Genomic DNA, 23,484 nt, shown 5'->3' with positions numbered 1-23,484 from the left:
AATACGAGACGTTTTTGCTTGAAATAAGCAAAAAAATCTGCCAATGGAACTAGTGAAAATCGGCTTGTCAAGATTTCTTGAAATAAGATGTGATATTTGGGACTTTTGAGATAAAAGTGATCTTGAAATTAGCTTAAAAACTTCTTCAAATGTAAAAAAAAAAGCTTGTTTCATATGATATGTGACTCAAAACAATTTGTTTTCAAGACTTTTTCATTTAACAAGATATTCCAGATGTATTGTCTTCAAACAAGTCCCTATATCTGGCTGAAATGGTACTTGTTAGGGAGTTGTGTCTTATATTAAGTGTAATGAGATATTTTGACTAGAAATGAGACAAATATACTTGGTAAGACTTTGATTTTTATATAGTGACAAACTGCTTTAAAACTTGCAAAGATTCTCGAGGGGGTGTTTTATGTTTCCTGAACTGTGGAGCGACAGCAAGAATTCAGAGTTTAGTTACTTGTTTTTTTGCTGTGCTTACTTTAAATTCATCGGGGTCTGCAGAAGCACAGACGGCTTTTCTTCCCTCAGTGACGCATTCTGCAGCCAGTGGTGTTCCACAACCTTTGGACACAGTTACTGGAAGCCACCGGTGGACCCTCCATAATGTTACATGTGCCTGGATTCAGGGTTGGCTTTCACGTTTAATGTTTAAACTCTCACTCGTGTTCTGCGTCCGTGGGATTTCTGTTTCACATGTCGTCTCAGTGCTGTTTTCCAAACACGGGGCGGTTTCCACAAGCAGGACCTCCATTTACACTGGAAAAAATCAAAGTCTTACCAAGTATATTTGTCTCATTTCTAGTCAAAATATCTCATTACACTTAATATCAGACACAACTGCCTAACAAGTACCATTTCAGCCAGATATAGGGACTTGTTTGAAGACAATACATCTGGAATATCTTGTTAAATGAAAAAGTCTTGAAAACAAATAGTTTCGAGTCAGATTTCATATGAAACAAGCTTTTTTTTTTACATTTGAAGAGGTTTTTAAGCTAATTTCAAGATCACTTTTATCTCAAAAGTCCTAAATATCACATCTTATTTCAAGAAATCTTGACAAGCCGATTTTCACTAGTTCCATTGGCAGATTTTTTTGCTTATTTCAAGCAAAAACGTCTTGTATTTGTTGTTTTCCTTACTTATTTGTTCCAGTGTGGGTGATGCCACATCATTGCTTTCATTTAGAATATTCAGGTTTATTCAGTGATTGCATAATTCTGTCATTCTATGTTTGACTCCGTCAAACAGTAACATGACTTTACCTCGAGAGCAGCTTTAAGCTTTATTTTCACCACTCACTTTTGGACTTTAGCTCCACATCGACCTGCTCAGTGAGGCAACACCTGAAGTGGCAGCAGGCAGTTCTTAACAGCGACCTGCTGTACCGTGTGCTGCAGTGAACATCAGAGTGTTTTGGTGACTGAAACCTCACCGTAGTGATGGCGACCTTCGATGACCTGCTGGAGGATGCTGGTGCTTTTGGCCGCTGTCAGAAGCGAGTCTTCGCCCTGCTCTGCCTCTTGTCTTTGCCTTTTGCGGGCGTGTACGTGGGCATCGTTTTCCAGGGTTTCACCCCGGATCACTGGTGCCGGGACCCTGCGATGGTGGAGAGGAGGCAGGCGTGTGGCTGGAGCCTGGAAAACAGTCGCAGGCTGACGGCCCCTGTGGTCAACACCTCAGGAGCCCCCCAGCACAGCAGCTGCGAGCGGCACGACGTGGACTGGAACGCCACGGCGCTCACCTGTGATGCACGGCAGCTGGACCTGAGCGGAGTTCCACTCACAGCCTGCAAGGTCAGCTCCCAGGACCTCTTCTCATCGATACCTTTGTTTGCACTGGAAAAAAATCAAAGTCTTACCAAGTATATTTGTCTCATTTCTAGTCCAAATATCTCATTACACTTAATATAAGACACAACTGCCTAACAAGTACTATTTCAGCCAGATATAGGGACTTGTTTGAAGACAATACATCTTGAATATCTTGTTAAATGAAAAAGTCTTGAAAACAAATTGTTTTGAGTCAGATTTCATATGAAACAAGCTTTTTTTGACATTTGAAGAGGTTTTTAAGCTAATTTCAAGATCACTTTTATCTCAAAAGTCCCAAATAGAAATAGAAATAGAAAAATACTTTATTCATGCCCCAATGGGGGAAATTCAAATTAGTCAAGTAGCTCAACATTTTTTTAAAATATTTACAATGATTGTATTAACAACAACAATAATAATACCACTGGATTAAATAATAAAATATCACATCTTATTTCAAGAAATCTTGACAAGCTGATTTTCACTAGTTCCATTGGGAGATTTATGTTGCTTATTTCAAGCAGAAACGTCTTGTATTTGTTGTTTTTTTACTTATATTTGGAGGGGCATTTTTTCCAGTGTGCTTGTGCTGTAACTGATGTGTGTTAAGACTTTGGGTCACAACTATTGAAGTGATGACGCTTTTTCAGTTCTCATACGAGGTGAACTAAACAGACAAAAGCTATATCATCTGATGCAGAACTTCTGGTTGAAAATAGTCCTTTATGACTCTTCCTGTACATGTGGGCTTGTTATTCGAATAGAATAACCAGACACCGACTTTATGAGTAAGAATCTGCAACATCAAGTCCAAAAAAGTTGGTACAATGTGTAAAATATCAGTGGAAAACAGTAGGAATCTCATAAACTAATCTATATTTAAGAGTAGAACAAAAAAAAAAAAAACGTATCAAATGATTAAAGTGAGATATTTTTTATACTATTCCATGAACATATAGAATATAATAAGTCAGAATCTCTAAGAAGTAAAGATAGGCAGAGGATCAGAAAACTGAGAAAAACCAGCATCTACAAATTGTATTCAGTGTTGGATGCCTTCAACATTAAAAAAAACGACGTTATTCTGTCCTGGAAATCACTGCATGAGCTCAGGAACACTTCCAGAAATCATTCTGTGATGAGGAGAGGAGCCATCCAGCTGGTTATCAGCTCTCAGTTCAAAAAGCTGCATCTCTGGTGGTATGAGGGGAGCATTAGTGTCCATGGAACTGGGAACCTGCACATCTGGAAAGCCTCCATCAGAGCTGAAAGGTTTTAGAGCGACATGTGCTCCCATCCAGATCTTTCTCAGGGACGGCCTTACACATCGAAATCAAGATGAGCTTGTATTTTTGATTTAATGGGAGTTAGTTGCTGCAAAAGTTAGCCAAAGTTTCCCAAACTGTTGTGATCTATTGCTCTGGATGGATAGCTTGGGCTACTAGCTACTACTTTAGATATAATAACGCTAAACAATGTATACACTTTTAGATTTTCAAGTTTAAATCTGCTTATTTTGCACTCAGTAGACTAAAATGCTTAAATATTGAAATTGGTTCTATATTGTTGCTGAATCAAGAATGGATTTTGAGTCAATCCTGATCCCAAGGATTGTAATTAAATCAAATTGTGTGATACCTAAAGATTTGTTTCCATAACTCGTAATTTGACATAATTTGATGTATTGCAGCTTCTCTTTTTAGAAACCAACCGTTTCATATGCAACATTAGGTATTATTATTATAAAAAGCTTTTAAATAAACAGTTTGTTGGATTAAGGGACATCTAGTGGCAACGTTTCAGATTGCAACCAACTGAACAACCTCTACCGAGTGTGTGAATATCAGATTGTATTTATCATAATGCATCCTTGTATATTAGGGATGTCCAAAGTCGGTCCTGGAGGGCCGCTGTCCTGCAGGTTTTAGACGTTTCCCTGTTTGAACACACCTGATTCAGATGAAATGGATCTCTTCAAAAGATTATTAAGTTCTGCATAAGCCTGCTAATGATGCATTGATCTGAATCAGGTGTGCTGAAGCAGGGAAACATCTAAAACCTGCAGAACAGCGGCCCTCCAGGACCGGACGTGCACATCCCTGCTGTAAATGTTACACACGGACACTTCAACTGTTCACCGTGAGTCCGTCAGTGTTGTTTCACTACAAATGTTTCACCAGGGTCTTACAGCAGGGGTAAATCAATCCTCAGCATTCTGTCGACGTCGTTGGTAAATCGTGTTTTGTTTATTGCTTTTTCTCTTTTTTTTTTTCTATCTGAGCCCACTTCCAACCAGTGAGAGAACAAGAGAGGCATGAACACAAAAGCAGCAATCTGCCATGAAAAGCTAACTGTTCAGCGAGCTATTGAAAAAGAAAGTTTACCTCCGGGGCCTTAAAACACTGAAAAAGCCACTAAATCCAAACCTTGAGCAGATAATAACTGTAAAGGCAGAGATGACAATGTTAGAGTCTGTCGGTCAGGATGAAAGGATTTCATTTCATCAAATGTTTTCTGTTTTTTTTAACTGCGTTACTGCAAGAATGACTGAGAATCTGTCATTGTTGCGTTTGTTTTTCTTATTAGTTCTTCTCACTGTGACCCTGAAGTTGTATAAAGACGCGGCCGTGCGTGAAGCCTTCGCTTAAAGATTAAAAATCAATGAAAACTTCAGAAATAAAGAAGCTTTCATGTTGAGGTACAGACTTTACGAGCTCATTTTTAATGGATTAAGCCCATAAACAGAAAGGTATTTTTCCCATTCATCTGTCCATCGTGTCTCTGCCTGGAGTCACCATTTTATTAACATTCGACCTGCATTTTCGTCCACTTATTTGTGCAGAAATAAGCTTTAGGCTCTGTTTGATCCACACCTTCACAGACAGTTAAAACAGTGAAGCCCATCCTGCACCACACCACTGTGGGGATGAAGAGGAGCTCAGCAGTCTGTTGTAGAAGGCCTTTTGGCATGCTTTAAATGCGTTCATTTGATTTTTTTTTTTTTGTCTTTGAGGATGGCTGGGAGTATCAGGATGAAGGCAGGAAGTCATTTGTCACAGAGGTGAGAAGAGAAATATGTTTAAATACAATTAAATCAATAAGATTGTTAATATTACACGTCACCAAGTTATGGTTGGTGATTTTTAACTTTGCAAATCTGGAGATTGTGCATAAATTTTCATTTTGTCCTCTCAGTTTAACCTGGTGTGTTCAGATGGGTGGTTGGTGGACATGTACCAGTCCACTCTCAACGTGGGCTTCCTCGTTGGCAGCTTTGCTTTTGGATACTTTGCAGACAGGTGAGGCCACACCTCCAACACCTGCTAGCCACAACATTTATGGCCCATCAGTTATGGGCCATAGTCAACAGTATTTGATGAACAAATCCTTGTCTGGTGGGTTTTCCCTTTCTCTCTGCAGGTTTGGCAGAAAGATGAGTTTCCTCGTTTCCAACATCATTAACTTGGCGGCAGGGATCATTTTGGCTGTGGTTCCAGGCTACATCTCCATCCTGGTGCTCAGGGCCGTCTTTGGCTTTAGTGTCAAAGGAGGCTGGATGGGCATATATGTGCTGCGTAATGACCGTTATACGTTACACCGATACTTCTAAAGCTGCTGTGATAGTGGGAGGGATTCCATGAATTTTCTCTCTGATAGAAACAGATTGGTGGGTTAGGGAACGTTATGGATGGGTTAGGGGACACTATGGGTGGGTTAGGGACATTATGGGTGGGTTAGGGGACACTATGGGTGGGTTAGGGGACATTATGGGTGGGTTAGGGGACATTATGGGTGGGTTAGGGACAGTATGGGTGGGTTAGGGGACACTATGGGTGGGTTAGGGGACACTATGGGTGGGTTAGGGGACATTATGGGTGGGTTAGGGACAGTATGGGTGGGTTAGGGGACATGGGTGGGTTAGGGACATTATGGGTGGGTTAGGGACATTATGGGTGGGTTAGGGGACACTATGGGTGGGTTAGGGGACATTATGGGTGGGTTAGGGACAGTATGGGTGGGTTAGGGGACATAGGTGGGTTAGGGACATTATGGATGGGTTAGGGGACACTATGGGTGGGTTAGGGGACACTATGGGTGGGTTAGGGACATTATGGGTGGGTTAGGGGACACTATGGGTGGGTTAGGGGACATTATGGGTGGGTTAGGGACAGTATGGGTGGGTTGGGGACACTATGGGTGGGTTAGGGGACACTATGGGTGGGTTAGGGGACATTATGGGTGGGTTAGGGACAGTATGGGTGGGTTAGGGGACATGGGTGGGTTAGGGACATTATGGGTGGGTTAGGGACACTATGGGTGGGTAAGGGGACACTATGGGTGGGTTAGGGACACTATGGGTGGGTTAGGGGACATTATGGGTGGGTTAGGGACACTATGGGTGGGTTAGGGGACATTATGGGTGGGTTAGGGACACTATGGGTGGGTTAGGGGACATTATGGGTGAGTTAGGGGACACTATGGGTGGGTTAGGGGACATTATGGGTGGGTTAGGGGACACTATGGGTGGGTTAGGGGACATTATGGGTGGGTTAGGGACACTATAGGTGGGTTAGGGACACTATGGGTGGGTTAAGCCGTAGAAGTTAACCCGGTTGACCCGTGGAAGTTAACCCGGTTAAAAGATTCTTTATTAGTGAAGAGGCTGATGATGTCTTCACTACTGAGCTCAACAGAGCTAGGACTCTTAGTTAGCCTGGCTACAGTGCTGAAGAGAAACCTCTGTTGTACACATTGAAGCTGCAGTTCTATTAAAAAGCCAATCAAGTTGTGGTTAGAATTGAGGAACACGCTTGTGGGCAGTGTGGGACTTAGCATCTTGCTCAAGGTTATTTCAACATGCTAACTGGGGAAGTCGGGGATTGAACCATCATTCCCTCTAGAGCGTGACCTCTTTATCTTCTGAGATACAGCTGCCTCAGTATAATCCACTCAACTTTCATAGCTTCTCATGTTTTTCCTTCAGTCACAGAGATCGTTGGAGTGAAGTACAGACGCACCGTGGGCATCTTGTTCCAGATGTTCTTCAGTGTCGGTGTGCTCATCCTCCCTCTGCTCGCCTACCTCATCACTGATTGGCGCTGGTTCCAAATCGCCATCACTGCACCCTACATCGTGTTCATATCCTACTACTGGTGAGAAACGATCTATAATCTGTCCTTTTGTTGGCGTTTCTTATCGTCCGTCATGTAAACATTAGCTGCAGGTTCCATCGTGCTACGTTATTGTTTATATTTCAAAACTGGTTTTGAATGCCAACTACGCCAATTCTGTTATGTTCTTTGATACTAAATTATCCTCAAATTCTATTACCACTCTTCGTCGTTCTGATATTAAGTTAAGTCTTTTTTCATTATTATTATAATTCTTTATGCCTGGCATCCAGCAATTATTAAAAATCTAAGTTTGAAACTGGGATTGCTGCCTGTTTTTCCACGGAGGCTCATTACAAACCTTGAATCTCTTTATTTTTACTGTATCTTGGAATCAAATATAAATCTGGAGCATGAATCTGTCGGCTGCAGTTGTCATACGGATGACTGCTCATATTCTTCTTGGCAAGATGCGTTTGTAAAGCTCCTGGGATTACAGTTGTTGTTATTGTTGTTTCATCAGGTTTATACCAGAGTCTCCAAGATGGCTCATCTCTCAGAACAATTCTGCCAAAGCTCTGGAGATCCTAGAAGCTATGGCCAAAGAGAACAAGAGGAAACTCTCCACGAATGTTGAGGTAGATTGATTTATTAGCTCACTCAAAGCAGCCTTGGCTTTAGAATTGTATCTTAAACAACTTGCAGCCCCCCCTCCCTCTCTGCTGTGCTTCAGCTCTGCCTCCAACAGTAACGAGGTCAACTGTTGAAGAGGCAGCTCGTCACACTGGTTAGAGACTCCTCCTGGCTCCCACTAATTGTTTTCCTTTAGGCACAGTGGACTCTTGCTGATTGTATCATAGGAACTTAAAGGAGCCAGAAGAACCTTGATTTATTTTCAAATTCTCTTTTCCTTTCAATAGCGATTGTTTCAGCAAATCTTCCCAAAAGTTATTCAATTTAAGCTACTGAGTTTGGCTTTGAATGGCAACTAATCATTTTATAGACAACGCCTATGAAAAGAGCAAAGAAAAAACAAATGCTAACAAGTATCGTCTTGGCTCCACACCCTGTGAAAAGTTTCCAATTGAATTATGTTTCCACAAGAAGTTTTCTACATTCAAACCTTTAAAGGGACAGTTCGCCTCTTTTGACATGAAGCTGTATGACATCCCATATCAGCAACATCATTTATGAACTTTTTCTTACCCCCTGCTGCGTCCTGTGAGCAGAGTTCCAGCCTCGTTTTGGTGTTGACGAAGGTAGTCCAGCTAGTTTGCTAGGGTCCCGAAAATAAAGCGTCTTTTACGTCTTTTACACAGCCCGTAGTAATACGAAGGGAGGCAGAAATAGCGCCAAGCGATTGTGAGGTCTGACTTTTTCTGGAGGGATGATTTTGAGATGCAAATGTATTACTCTTTTGAACGCATTTTGTTTTGAGAAGCATGACGCTTTATTTTTATTGTCAAAAGAGGCGAACTATCCCTTTAAGACAAAGTCTGTTAACGATTTGCTCTGATATTCTTATGGGATTCGTTTAAGTATTACAAAATCCACAGGGATGCATGTTGTAAACCCCTGATGTTCGGTATCATTTTGTCTTATTTCTTGATCTATCTATAACTGTTTGCTCCTTGTTGCAGACGCTAAAAGACGAAGAAGTTGAGTCCACGTCTGCCTCTTTGCTGGACTTAATCAGAACTCCAAAAATGAGAAAACACACTCTCATCCTCATGTATAACTGGTGAGACTAATCTAAAATAACATTTGTAGATAAAGCCTACCCGTAGACACTCAATCTTTAGTGTTTTTACTCTTTAGGTTCACCAGTGCTGTGGTTTATCAGGGCCTCATCATGAGAGTGGGGATAGCTGGAGGAAATGTCTACATTGACTTCCTAATCTCAGGCCTGGTTGAGTTCCCTGCTGCCTTTCTTATCCTCTTCACCATTGAGCGCATTGGCCGGCGCCTCCCGTTTGCCTCCGCCAACATTGTAGCTGGAGTTTCCTGCATCATCACTGCCTTCATTCCTGACAGTGAGTCTTGGTCGAGGTTGGGACTTTGCAAAATGATATGCAACCCCTGGCAAAAGTTATGGTGTTACCACTCTTGACGGATATTCATTCAGCTGTTTTGAAAAAGATGGAAAAGCTACAGGTGTGCCACAGAACTGATTAATTTAACAGCTGAACATTCTGGCTTCATAAAACATCTTTTTTTAAATTTATTTTATTATTATTAGAGGGAAAAATATCTCCTTCATTCCTATACGAAAAATATCTGTACAATATTTAAAATATAAACGAGTGCTAAACAAGCTGTTAAGGTCAGCTCAGTGTGATTAAAATAGGTTGGTTGTTCCCAGTTAGCTGAATCTAATATTTGGAACAAGTACAAACAAAACAGGGAAGTAAAAGGGAAACATACAAGTCGACCAAGGAAGACGTCAGGATGGAAAACTCAAAACAATATTTGTGAAAATGGAAAATGTTCAGCAAAAGAAATGGAAAACAAAGGGGCAGAAACAGGAGTCGATGTCTGAAACTGAACTGTAAGAAACCAGCTGAAGGAAATGCGATTTATAACCAGAAAAGTCAAACATAAACTATCACTAAGACCTAAAGAGAAGAAAACCAGGTCACAGTTGGCTGAAGAGGAGCAGTCATGGACCGTGGATGGTTGGATGAAAGTGATATTCAGAGATGAATCACCAGTCTGCTTTAGACACGGAGATGATGCTGGAAGTTTAGTTCGGTTCAATGAAATGGTTTTGTGTCATATCTGTGAATTCTTTTGTTTTTTTTCCTTAACCAAATAAAATAGCTGAAATAAGGTAACAGTGCTGATGCTGAATTTCTGTGCACCTCAGGCATGTTCTGGTTGAAGACAGCAGTGGCCTGTATCGGTCGGCTGGGGATCACCATGGCCTTTGAGATGGTGGTGTTTGTTAATACTGAGCTCTACCCAACATTTATACGGTAAGCAGGGCCTACCCTGAGACTGTACAGCACATTATATGGTATGGTTAGGATTTAACTCGTGGATTTTGACTAAATATAGGAACCTGGGCGTTTCAGTGTGTTCCACTCTGTGTGATGTTGGAGGCATCGTGTCTCCCTTCCTGCTCTACAGACTTGCAACCATTTGGCTGGAGTTGCCTCTCATAATCTTTGGTAGGTTTCTGCTTTTAATAACAGGTTCCAGACATTGTTTAACATTACACTACTGCATATATAAATAAATAGATAATTATATATATATATATATATATATATGTATACAGATTATACTATGTGCAGTACTGTAAAATAGGTATGTTTGTGTATATGCACGTGCGGACGTATGTAAGGATGTGTGTATGTATAAATGTATGTGTGAAAATGTGTCACACATGAAAATACACATATGTGAATGTGAAAATATTTGTGGGAACACGTGTGTTTGCATGTGTGAAAACATGCATGTGTGAACACGTGTATTTGCATGTGTGAAAACATACATGTGTGAAAACGTACATGTGTGAACACGTGTATTTTCACGTGTGAAAATATGCATGTGTAAACACGTGTATTTGCATGTGTGAAAATATGCACGTGTGTACACGTGTGTTTGCATGTGTGAAAATATGCACGTGTGAATACGTGTATTTGCACGTGTGAAAATATGCATGTGTGAACACGTGTAATTGCATGTGTGAAAACATACATGTGTGAACACGTGTATTTGCACGTGTGAAAATATGCATGTGTGAACACGTGTGTTTGCATGTGTGAAAATATGCATGTGTGAACACGTGTGTTTGCACGTGTGAAAATATACATGTGTGAACACGTGTGTTTGCACGTGTGAAAATATGCATGTGTGAACACGTGTATTTGCATGTGTGAAAATATGCACGTGTGAACACGTGTATTTGCACGTGTGAAAATATACATGTGTGAACACGTGTATTTGCATGTGTGAAAATATACATGTGTAAACACGTGTATTTGCACGTGTGAAAATATACATGTGTGAACACGTGTATTTGCATGTGTGAAAATATGCATGTGTGAACACGTGTATTTGCATGTGTGAAAATATACATGTGTGAACACGTGTATTTGCACGTGTGAAAATATGCATGTGTGAACACGTGTATTTGCATGTGTGAAAATATACATGTGTGAACACGTGTATTTGCATGTGTGAAAATATACATGTGTGAACACGTGTATTTGCATGTGTGAAAATATACATGTGTAAACACGTGTATTTGCATGTGTGAAAATATACATGTGTGAACACGTGTATTTGCATGTGTGAAAATATGCATGTGTGAACACGTGTATTTGCATGTGTGAAAACTTTCATGTGTGAACACGTGTATTTGCATGTGTGAAAATATGCACGTGTGAACACGTGTATTTGCACGTGTGAAAATATACATGTGTGAACACGTGTATTTGCATGTGTGAAAACTTTCATGTGTGAACACGTGTATTTGCATGTGTGAAAATATGCACGTGTGAACACGTGTATTTGCACGTGTGAAAATATACATGTGTGAACACGTGTATTTGCATGTGTGAAAACTTTCATGTGTGAACACGTGTATTTGCATGTGTGAAAATATGCACGTGTGAACACGTGTATTTGCACGTGTGAAAATATACATGTGTGAACACGTGTATTTGCATGTGTGAAAATATACATGTGTAAACACGTGTATTTGCATGTGTGAAAATATACATGTGTGAACACGTGTATTTGCATGTGTGAAAATATACATGTGTGAACACGTGTATTTGCATGTGTGAAAATATACATGTGTGAAAATATACATGTGTGAACACGTGTATTTGCATGTGTGAAAATATACATGTGTGAAAATATACATGTGTGAACACGTGTATTTGCATGTGTGAAAATATGCATGTGTGAACACGTGTATTTGCATGTGTGAAAATATACATGTGTAAACACGTGTATTTGCATGTGTGAAAATATACATGTGTAAACACGTGTATTTGCATGTGTGAAAATATACATGTGTGAACATGTGTATTTGCATGTGTGAAAATATACATGTGTAAACACGTGTATTTGCATGTGTGAAAATATACATGTGTGAACACGTGTATTTGCACGTGTGAAAATATACATGTGTGAACACGTGTATTTGCACGTGTGAAAATATACATGTGTGAACACGTGTATTTGCATGTGTGAAAATATGCATGTGTGAACACGTGTATTTGCATGTGTGAAAATATGCATGTGTGAAAATATACATGTGTGAACACGTGTATTTGCATGTGTGAAAATATGCATGTGTGAAAATATACATGTGTGAACACGTGTATTTGCATGTGTGAAAATATGCATGTGTGAACACGTGTATTTGCATGTGTGAAAATATGCACGTGTGAAAACGTGTATTTGCACGTGTGAAAATATGCATGTGTGAACACGTGTGAAAATATGCATGTGTGAACACGTGTATTTGCATGTGTGTAAATATTCATGTGTGAACACGTGTATTTGCATGTGTGAAAATATTCATGTGTGAACACTTGTATTTGCATGTGTGTAAATATTCATGTGTGAACACGTGTATTTGCATGTGTGAAAATATTCATGTGTGAACACGTGTATTTGCATGTGTGAAAATATGCATGTGTGAAAATATGCATGTGTGAACACTTGTATTTGCATGTGTGTAAATATTCATGTGTGAACACGTGTATTTGCATGTGTGAAAATATACATGTGTGAACACGTGTATTTGCGCGTGTGAAAATATACGTGTGAACACGTGTATTTGCATTTGTGAAAATATACATGTGTGAACACGTGTATTTGCGCGTGTGAAAATATACGTGTGAACACGTGTATTTGCATGTGTGAAAATATACATGAGTAAACACGTGTATTTGCATGTGTGAAAATATACGTGTGAACACGTGTATTTGCACGTGTGAACATATACATGTGTGAACACGTGTATTTGCATGTGTGAAAATATGCACGTGTGAACACGTGTATTTGCATGTGTGAAAATATACATGTGTGAACACGTGTATTTGCGCGTGTGAAAATATACGTGTGAACACGTGTATTTGCATGTGTGAAAATATACATGAGTAAACACGTGTATTTGCATGTGTGAAAATATACGTGTGAACACGTGTATTTGCACGTGTGAACATATACATGTGTGAACACGTGTATTTGCATGTGTGAAAATATGCACGTGTGAACACGTGTATTTGCATGTGTGAAAATATACATGTGTGAACACGTGTATTTGCATGTGTGAAAATATGCACGTGTGAACACGTGTATTTGCATGTGTGAAAATATACATGTGTAAACACGTGTATTTGCATGTGTGAAAATATACATGTGTGAACACGTGTATTTGCATGTGTGAAAATATGCATGTGTAAACACGTGTATTTGCATGTGTGTAAATATACGTGTGAACATGTGTGTTTGCACATGTGAAAATATGCATGTGTGAACACGTGTATTTGCATGTGTGAAAATATGCATGTGTGAACAAGTGTATTTGCATGTGTGAAAATATGCATGTGTAAAAACGTGTATTTGCATGTGTGAAAATATGCATGTGTGTAAATATACGTGTGAACATGTGTGTTTGCACATGTGAACATATGCACGTGTAAACACGTGTATTGGCATGTGTGAAAATATACATGTGTGAACACGTGTATATTTGCACGTGTGAAAATATACATGTGTAAACACGTGTATTTGCACGTGTGAAAATATACATGTGTAAACACATGTATATTGGCATGTGTGAAAATATGAACGTGTAAACACGTGTATTTGCACGTGTGAAAATATACATGTGTGAACACGTGTATTTGCATGTGTGAAAATATACAAGTGTAAACACGTGTATTTGCATGTGTGAAAATATACGTGTGAACACGTGTATTTGCACGTGTGAACATATACACGTGTAAACACGTGTATATTTGCACGTGTGAAAATATACATGTGTAAACACGTGTATTTGCACGTGTGAAAATATACATGTGTAAACACATGTATATTGGCATGTGTGAAAATATGCACGTGTAAACACGTGTATATTTGCACGTGTGAAAATATACATGTGTAAACACGTGTATTTGCACGTGTGAAAATATACATGTGTAAACACATGTATATTGGCATGTGTGAAAATATGCACGTGTAAACACGTGTATTTGCACGTGTGAAAATATACATGTGTGAACACGTGTATTTGCATGTGTGAAAATATACAAGTGTAAACACGTGTATTTGCATGTGTGAAAATATACGTGTGAACACGTGTATTTGCACGTGTGAACATATACATGTGTGAACACGTGTATTTGCACGTGTGAAAATATACATGTGTAAACACGTGTATTTGCATGTGTGAAAATATGCATGTGTGAAAATATGCATGTGTGAACACGTGTATTTGCATGTGTGTAAATATTCATGTGTGAACACGTGTATTTGCATGTGTGAAAATATACATGTGTAAACACGTGTATTTGCATGTGTGAAAATATACATGTGTGAACACGTGTATTTGCATGTGTGAAAATATGCATGTGTGAAAATATGCATGTGTGAACACGTGTATTTGCATGTGTGTAAATATACATGTGTAAACACGTGTATTTGCACGTGTGAAAATATACATGTGTAAACACGTGTATTTGCATGTGTGTAAATATTCATGTGTGAACACGTGTATTTGCATGTGTGAAAATATACATGTGTAAACACGTGTATTTGCACGTGTGAAAATATACATGTGTAAACACGTGTATTTGCATGTGTGAAAATATGCATGTGTGAAAATATGCATGTGTGAACACGTGTATTTGCATGTGTGAAAATATACATGTGTGAACACGTGTATTTGCGCGTGTGAAAATATACGTGTGAACACGTGTATTTGCATGTGTGAAAATATACATGTGTGAACACGTGTATTTGCATTTGTGAAAATATACATGTGTGAACACGTGTATTTGCACGTGTGAAAATATACGTGTGAACACGTGTATTTGCACGTGTGAAAATATACATGTGTGAACATGTGTATTTGCATGTTTGAAAATATACATGAGTAAACACGTGTATTTGCATGTGTGAAAATATACGTGTGAACACGTGTATTTGCACGTGTGAACATATACATGTGTGAACACGTTTATTTGCACGTGTGAAAATATACATGTGTAAACACATGTATTTGCATGTGTGAAAATATGCATGTGTGAACACGTGTATTTGCATGTGTGTAAATATACATGTGTAAACACGTGTATTTGCATGTGTGAAAATATACATGTGTAAACACGTGTATTTGCATGTGTGAAAATATACACGTGTAAACACGTATATTTGCACGTGTGAAAATATAAACGTGTGTACACGTGTGTTTGCATGTGTGAAAATATACATGTGTAAACACGTGTATTTGCATGTGTGAAAATATACACGTGTAAACACGTATATTTGCACGTGTGAAAATATAAACGTGTGTACACGTGTGTTTGCATGTGTGAAAATATGCATGTGTGAACACGTGTATTTGCATGTGTGAAAATATGCATGTGTGAACACATGTATTTGCACGTGTGAAAATATGCATGTGTGAACACGTGTATTTGCAAGTGTGAAAATATACATGTGTAAACACGTGTATTTGCATGTGTGAAAATATACATGTGTAAACACGTGTATTTGCATGTGTGAAAATATGCACGTGTGAACACGTGTATTTGCATGTGTGAAAATATACATGTGTGAACACGTGTATTTGCACGTGTGAAAATATACATGTGTAAACACGTGTATTTGCATGTGTGAAAATATACATGTGTAAACACGTGTATTTGCATGTGTGAAAATATGCACGTGTGAACACGTGTATTTGCATGTGTGAAAATATACATGTGTAAACACGTGTATTTGCATGTGTGAAAATATACGTGTGAACACGTGTATTTGCACCTGTGAAAATATACAAGTGTAAACACGTGTATTTGCATGTGTGAAAATATACGTGTGAACACGTGTATTTGCACGTGTGAAAATATACATGTGTGAACACGTGTATTTGCATGTGTGAAAATATACAAGTGTAAACACGTGTATTTGCATGTGTGAAAATATACATGTGTGAACACGTGTATTTGCATGTGTGAAAATATACGTGTGAACACGTGTATTTGCACCTGTGAAAATATACAAGTGTAAACACGTGTATTTGCATGTGTGAAAATATACAAGTGTAAACACGTGTATTTGCATGTGTGAAAATATACGTGTGAACAAGTGTATTTGCACGTGTGAAAATATACATGTGTGAACACGTGTATTTGCACGTGTGAAAATATACATGTGTGAACACGTGTATTTGCATGTGTGAAAATATACATGTGTAAACACGTGTATTTGCATGTGTGAAAATATGCATGTGTGAACACGTGTATTCGCATGTGTGAAAATATGCATGTGTGAACACGTGTATTCGCATGTGTGAAAATATGCATGTGTGAACACGTGTATTTGCACGTGTGAAAATATACATGTGTAAACACGTGTATTTGCATTTGTGAAAATATACATGTGTAAACACGTGTATTTGCATGTGTGAAAATATACATGTGTAAACACGTGTATTTGCATGTGTGAAAATATACATGTGTAAACACGTGTATTCGCATGTGTGAAAATATGCATGTGTGAACACGTGTATTTGCACGTGTGAAAATATACATGTGTAAACACGTGTATTTGCATTTGTGAAAATATACATGTGTAAAGACGTGTATTTGCATGTGTGAAAATATGCATGTGTGAACACGTGTATTCGCATGTGTGAAAATATGCATGTGTGAACACGTGTATTTGCATGTGTGTAAATATTCATGTGTGAACACGTGTATTTGCATGTGTGAAAATATACATGTGTAAACACGTGTATTTGCATTTGTGAAAATATACATGTGTAAACACGTGTATTTGCATGTGTGAAAATATGCATGTGTAAACACGTGTATTTGCATGTGTGAAAATATGCATGTGTGAACACGTGTATTTGCATTTGTGAAAATATACATGTGTAAACACGTGTATTTGCATGTGTGAAAATATGCATGTGTGAACACGTGTATTTGCATGTGTGAAAATATACATGTGTGAACACGTGTATTTGCATGTGTGAAAATATGCATGTGTGAAAACGTGTATTTGCACGTGTGAAAATATACATGTGTGAACACGTGTATTTGCATGTGTGAAAATATGCATGTGTGAAAATATGCATGTGTGAACACGTGTATTTGCATGTGTGTAAATATTCATGTGTGAACACGTGTATTTGCATGTGTGAAAATATACATGTGTGAACACGTGTATTTGCATGTGTGAAAATATACATGTGTAAACAAGTGTATTTGCATGTGTGAAAATATGCATGTGTGAAAATATGCATGTGTGAACACGTGTATTTGCATGTGTGTAAATATACACGTGTAAACACGTGTATTTGCATGTGTGAAAATATACATGTGTGAACACGTGTATTTGCATGTGTGAAAATATGCATGTGTGAAAATATGCATGTGTGAACACGTGTATTTGCATGTGTGTAAATATTCATGTGTGAACACGTGTATTTGCATGTGTGAAAATATACATGTGTAAACACGTGTATTGGCATGTTTGAAAATATACATGAGTAAACACGTGTATTTGCATGTGTGAAAATATACGTGTGAACACGTGTATTTGCACGTGTGAACATATACATGTGTGAACACGTGTATTTGCACGTGTGAAAATATACATGTGTAAACACATGTATTTGCATGTGTGAAAATATGCATGTGTGAACACGTGTATTTGCATGTGTGTAAATATTCATGTGTGAACAAGTGTAGTTGCATGTGTGAAAATATACACGTGTAAACACATGTATTTGCATGTGTGAAAATATGCATGTGTGAACACGTGTATTTGCATGTGTGTAAATATTCATGTGTGAACAAGTGTAGTTGCATGTGTGAAAATATGCATGTGTGAACACGTGTATTTGCATGTGTGAAAATATACATGTGTAAACACGTGTATTTGCATGTGTGAAAATATGCATGTGTGAACACGTGTATTTGCATGTGTGTAAATATTCATGTGTGAACACGTGTATTTGCATGTGTGAAAATATACATGTGTAAACACGTGTATTTGCATGTGTGAAAATATGCATGTGTGAAAATATACATGTGTAAACACGTGTATTTGCATGTGTGAAAATATGCATGTGTGAACACGTGTATTTGCATGTGTGAAAATATACATGTGTAAACACGTGTATTTGCATGTGTGAAAATATGCATGTGTGAACACGTGTATTTGCATGTGTGTAAATATTCATGTGTGAACACGTGTATTTGCATGTGTGAAAATATACATGTGTAAACACGTGTATTTGCATGTGTGAAAATATACATGTGTGAACAAGTGTATTTGCATGTGTGAAAATATGCATGTGTGAACACGTGTATTTGCATGTGTGAAAATATGCACGTGTGAACACGTGTATTTGCATGTGTGAAAATATGCATGTGTGTAAATATACGTGTGAACATGTGTGTTTGCACATGTGAACATATGCACGTGTAAACACGTGTATTGGCATTTGTGAAAATATACATGTGTGAACACGTGTATTTGCACGTGTGAAAATATACACGTGTAAACACGTGTATATTTGCACGTGTGAAAATATACATGTGTAAACACGTGTATTTGCACGTGTGAAAATATGCATGTGTAAACACGTGTGAAAATATGCATGTGTGAACACGTGTATTTGCATGTGTGTAAATATTCATGTGTGAACACGTGTATTTGCATGTGTGAAAATATGCATGTGTGAAAATATGCATGTGTGAACACTTGTATTTGCATGTGTGTAAATATTCATGTGTGAACACGTGTATTTGCATGTGTGAAAATATACATGTGTGAACAAGTGTATTTGCGCGTGTGAAAATATACGTGTGAACACGTGTATTTGCATGTGTGAAAATATACATGAGTAAACACGTGTATTTGCATGTGTGAAAATATACGTGTGAACACGTGTATTTGCATGTGTGAATATATACATGTGTGAACACGTGTATTTGCATGTGTGAAAATATACATGTGTGAACATGTGTATTTGCATGTGTGAAAATATACGTGTGAACACGTGTATTTGCACGTGTGAAAATATACGTGTGAACACGTGTATTTGCATTTGTGAAAATATACATGTGTGAACACGTGTATTTGCGCGTGTGAAAATATACGTGTGAACACGTGTATTTGCATGTGTGAAAATATACATGAGTAAACACGTGTATTTGCATGTGTGAAAATATACGTGTGAACACGTGTATTTGCATGTGTGAATATATACATGTGTGAACACGTGTATTTGCATGTGTGAAAATATACATGTGTGAACATGTGTATTTGCATGTGTGAAAATATACGTGTGAACACGTGTATTTGCATGTGTGAATATATACATGTGTGAACACGTGTATTTGCATGTGTGAAAATATACACAAGTAAACACGTGTATTTGCATGTGTGAAAATATGCATGTGTGAACACGTGTATTTGCACGTGTGAACATATACATGTGTGAACACGTGTATTTGTATGTGTGAAAATATGCACGTGTGAACACGTGTATTTGCATGTGTGAAAATATACATGTGTGAACACGTGTATTTGCATGTGTGAAAATATACATGTGTAAACACGTGTATTTGCATGTGTTAAAATATACATGTGTGAACACGTGTATTTGCATGTGTGAAAATATGCATGTGTAAACATGTGTATTTGCATGTGTGTAAATATACGTGTGAACATGTGTGTTTGCACATGTGAACATATGCACGTGTAAACACGTGTATTGGCATGTGTGAAAATATACATGTGTAAACACGTGTATATTTGCACGTGTGAAAATATACATGTGTAAACACGTGTATTTGCACGTGTGAAAATATGCATGTGTGAACACGTGTATTTGCACGTGTGAAAATATACATGTGTGTAAATATACGTGTGAACATGTGTGTTTGCACATGTGAACATATGCACGTGTAAACACGTGTATTGGCATGTGTGAAAATATGCATGTGTGAACAAGTGTATTTGCATGTGTGAAAATATGCATGTGTAAACACGTGTATTTGCATGTGTGAAAATATGCATGTGTGTAAATATACGTGTGAACATGTGTGTTTGCACATGTGAACATATGCACGTGTAAACACGTGTATTGGCATGTGTGAAAATATACATGTGTGAACACGTGTATTTGCACGTGTGAAAATATACATGTGTGAACACGTGTATTTGCACGTGTGAAAATATACATGTGTGAACACGTGTATTTGCACGTGTGAAAATATGCATGTGTAAACACGTGTGAAAATATGCATGTGTGAAAATATGCATGTGTGAACACGTGTATTTGCATGTGTGTAAATATTCATGTGTGAACACGTGTATTTGCATGTGTGAAAATATACATGTGTGAACACGTGTATTTGCATGTGTGAAAATATGCATGTGTGAAAATATGCATGTGTGAACACGTGTATTTGCATGTGTGTAAATATTCATGTGTGAACACGTGTATTTGCATGTGTGAAAATATACATGTGTGAACACGTGTATTTGCACGTGTGAAAATATACGTGTGAACACGTGTATTTGCATGTGTGTAAATATTCATGTGTGAACACGTGTATTTGCATGTGTGAAAATATACATGTGTGAACACGTGTATTTGCATGTGTGAAAATATGCATGTGTGAACACGTGTATTTGCATGTGTGTAAATCTTCATGTGTGAACACGTGTATTTGCATGTGTGAAAATATACATGTGTGAACACGTGTATTTGCATGTGTGAAAATATGCATGTGTGAAAATATGCATGTGTGAACACGTGTATTTGCATGTGTGTAAATATTCATGTGTGAACACGTGTATTTGCATGTGTGAAAATATACATGTGTAAACACGTGTATTGGCATGTGTGAAAATATACATGTGTGAACACGTGTATTTGCGCGTGTGAAAATATACGTGTGAACACGTGTATTTGCATGTGTGAAAATATACATGTGTGAACACGTGTATTTGCATTTGTGAAAATATACATGTGTGAACACGTGTATTTGCACGTGTGAAAATATACGTGTGAACACGTGTATTTGCACGTGTGAAAATATACATGTGTGAACATGTGTATTTGCATGTTTGAAAATATACATGAGTAAACACGTGTATTTGCATGTGTGAAAATATACGTGTGAACACGTGTATTTGCACGTGTGAAAATATTTATGTGTGAACACGTGTGTTTGCACGTGTGAAAATATACATGTGTAAACACGTGTATTTGCATGTGTGTAAATATACGTGTGAACATGTGTGTTTGCACATGTGAACATATGCACGTGTAAACACGTGTATTGGCATGTGTGAAAATATACATGTGTAAACACGTGTATTTGCACGTGTGAACATATACATGTGTGAACACGTGTATTTGCACGTGTGAACATATACATGTGTGAACACGTGTATTTGCACGTGTGAAAATATACATGTGTAAACACGTGTATTTGCACGTGTGAAAATATACATGTGTGAACACGTGTATTTGCACGTGTGAAAATATACATGTGTGAACACGTGTATTTGCATGTGTGAAAATATGCATGTGTGTAAATATACATGTGTGAACAAGTGTATTTGCATGTGTGAAAATATGCATGTGTGAAAATATACATGTGTGAACAAGTGTATTTGCATGTGTGAAAATATGCATGTGTGTAAATATACGTGTGAACATGTGTGTTTGCACATGTGAACATATGCACGTGTAAACACGTGTATTGGCATGTGTGAAAATATACATGTGTGAACACGTATATTTGCACGTGTGAAAATATACGTGTGAACACGTGTATTTGCACGTGTGAAAATATACATGTGTAAACACGTGTATTTGCATGTGTGTAAATATACGTGTGAACATGTGTGTTTGCACATGTGAACATATGCACGTGTAAACACGTGTATTGGCATGTGTGAAAATATACATGTGTAAACACGTGTATATTTGCACGTGTGAAAATATACATGTGTAAACACGTGTATTTGCACGTGTGAAAATATGCATGTGTGTAAATATACGTGTGAACATGTGTGTTTGCACATGTGAACATATGCACGTGTAAACACGTGTATTTGCATGTGTGAAAATATGCATGTGTGTAAATATTCATGTGTGAACACGTGTATTTGCATGTGTGAAAATATGCATGTGTGTAAATATTCATGTGTGAACACGTGTATTTGCACGTGTGAAAATATACGTGTGAACACGTGTATTTGCACGTGTGAAAATATACGTGTGAACACGTGTATTTGCATGTGTGAAAATATACATGTGTGAACAAGTGTATTTGCATGTGTGAAAATATGCATGTGTGTAAATATACGTGTGAACATGTGTGTTTGCACATGTGAACATATGCACGTGTAAACACGTATATTTGCACGTGTGAAAATATACATGTGTGAAAATATGCATGTGTAAACACGTGTGAAAATATTTATGTGTGAACACGTGTGTTTGCACGTGTGAAAATATACATGTGTGAACACGTGTATATTTTTTGTATAATTATACTCAGGATACTGCAGAATTTGGATGTTCCTAACCCAGGTTAATGTCTCCTACGCAGCTGTTTTCTTATGATCTATAATCCTACAAAATTTCTGACTTTGCTCAAGTGTACTGATCAGAGCTGAATCTGGTTTAAAGGTGAAGAGTAGTAATACCAAACAGTTATTTAGATGTATTAAAGCTTTTTACTTTACAGTAATTATTATTGTTACCTGATACAGGAGTTGTGGCACTTATAGCTGGATGTCTGGTGCTGCTGTTGCCTGAAACGAGAGGAGCACCTCTACCCGAGACCATCGAGGATATCGAGTTCCCTGATCGGTGAGATGTTTCCCTGACTCTTTAAAGCACATAAAGCTAAAACAAATTAAATAGACCCTGTATTCATGTAATTTATTACCATTTTCCTGTATAAAAGGTTTCAGGTGTTGTACATATTTTTTTTAGACAGTAATTCATAGCAGAGCACTCAGTTTATTTTGCCATACTTACCTTGTATCAATGAGATTCTTTTAAGTTTTGATATGTTTTCACAGGAAAAAGAATCAAGAGGAGAATCAACACGTGAAGAAACTTATAAAATCCCCCCTGATAGAAGACAAGGAAACAACCGTATGACTGTCTTTTAATTCAGTCCAACAGCTCAAAAACAAAAAGGGGGTTACTCTTCTTTTTTAATACATTTTGTACAAAGCATGACTTCCCCATTTCCTTTACATTGAGATATTTTTCAGCTCTTACAGGAAAGTGCCCAGCTTATGTGTTCCCAACA

General features: G+C 37.8%; 1 protein-coding gene across 1 annotated transcript; it reads left to right on the top strand.

Annotated features, from left to right (window-relative positions):
- The first annotated feature begins 1,451 nt into the window (after positions 1-1,451).
- LOC142375148 (solute carrier family 22 member 2-like) lies at positions 1,452-23,330 on the top strand. The gene is made up of 12 exons (XM_075459076.1): positions 1,452-1,805; positions 4,837-4,884; positions 5,019-5,122; positions 5,244-5,398; positions 6,808-6,976; positions 7,458-7,572; positions 8,575-8,675; positions 8,753-8,967; positions 9,801-9,909; positions 9,992-10,104; positions 22,934-23,033; positions 23,249-23,330. Exons 1-12 carry the CDS (start codon positions 1,452-1,454, stop codon positions 23,328-23,330), a joined length of 1,665 nt encoding a protein of 554 aa, XP_075315191.1.
- Positions 23,331-23,484: the final 154 nt, after the last annotated feature.

This window comes from Odontesthes bonariensis, chromosome 24 (genome assembly GCF_027942865.1).
Source record: "Odontesthes bonariensis isolate fOdoBon6 chromosome 24, fOdoBon6.hap1, whole genome shotgun sequence".
Taxonomy (NCBI): Eukaryota; Metazoa; Chordata; class Actinopteri; order Atheriniformes; family Atherinopsidae; genus Odontesthes; species Odontesthes bonariensis.
This window is presented reverse-complemented; position numbering and strand designations above follow the sequence as displayed.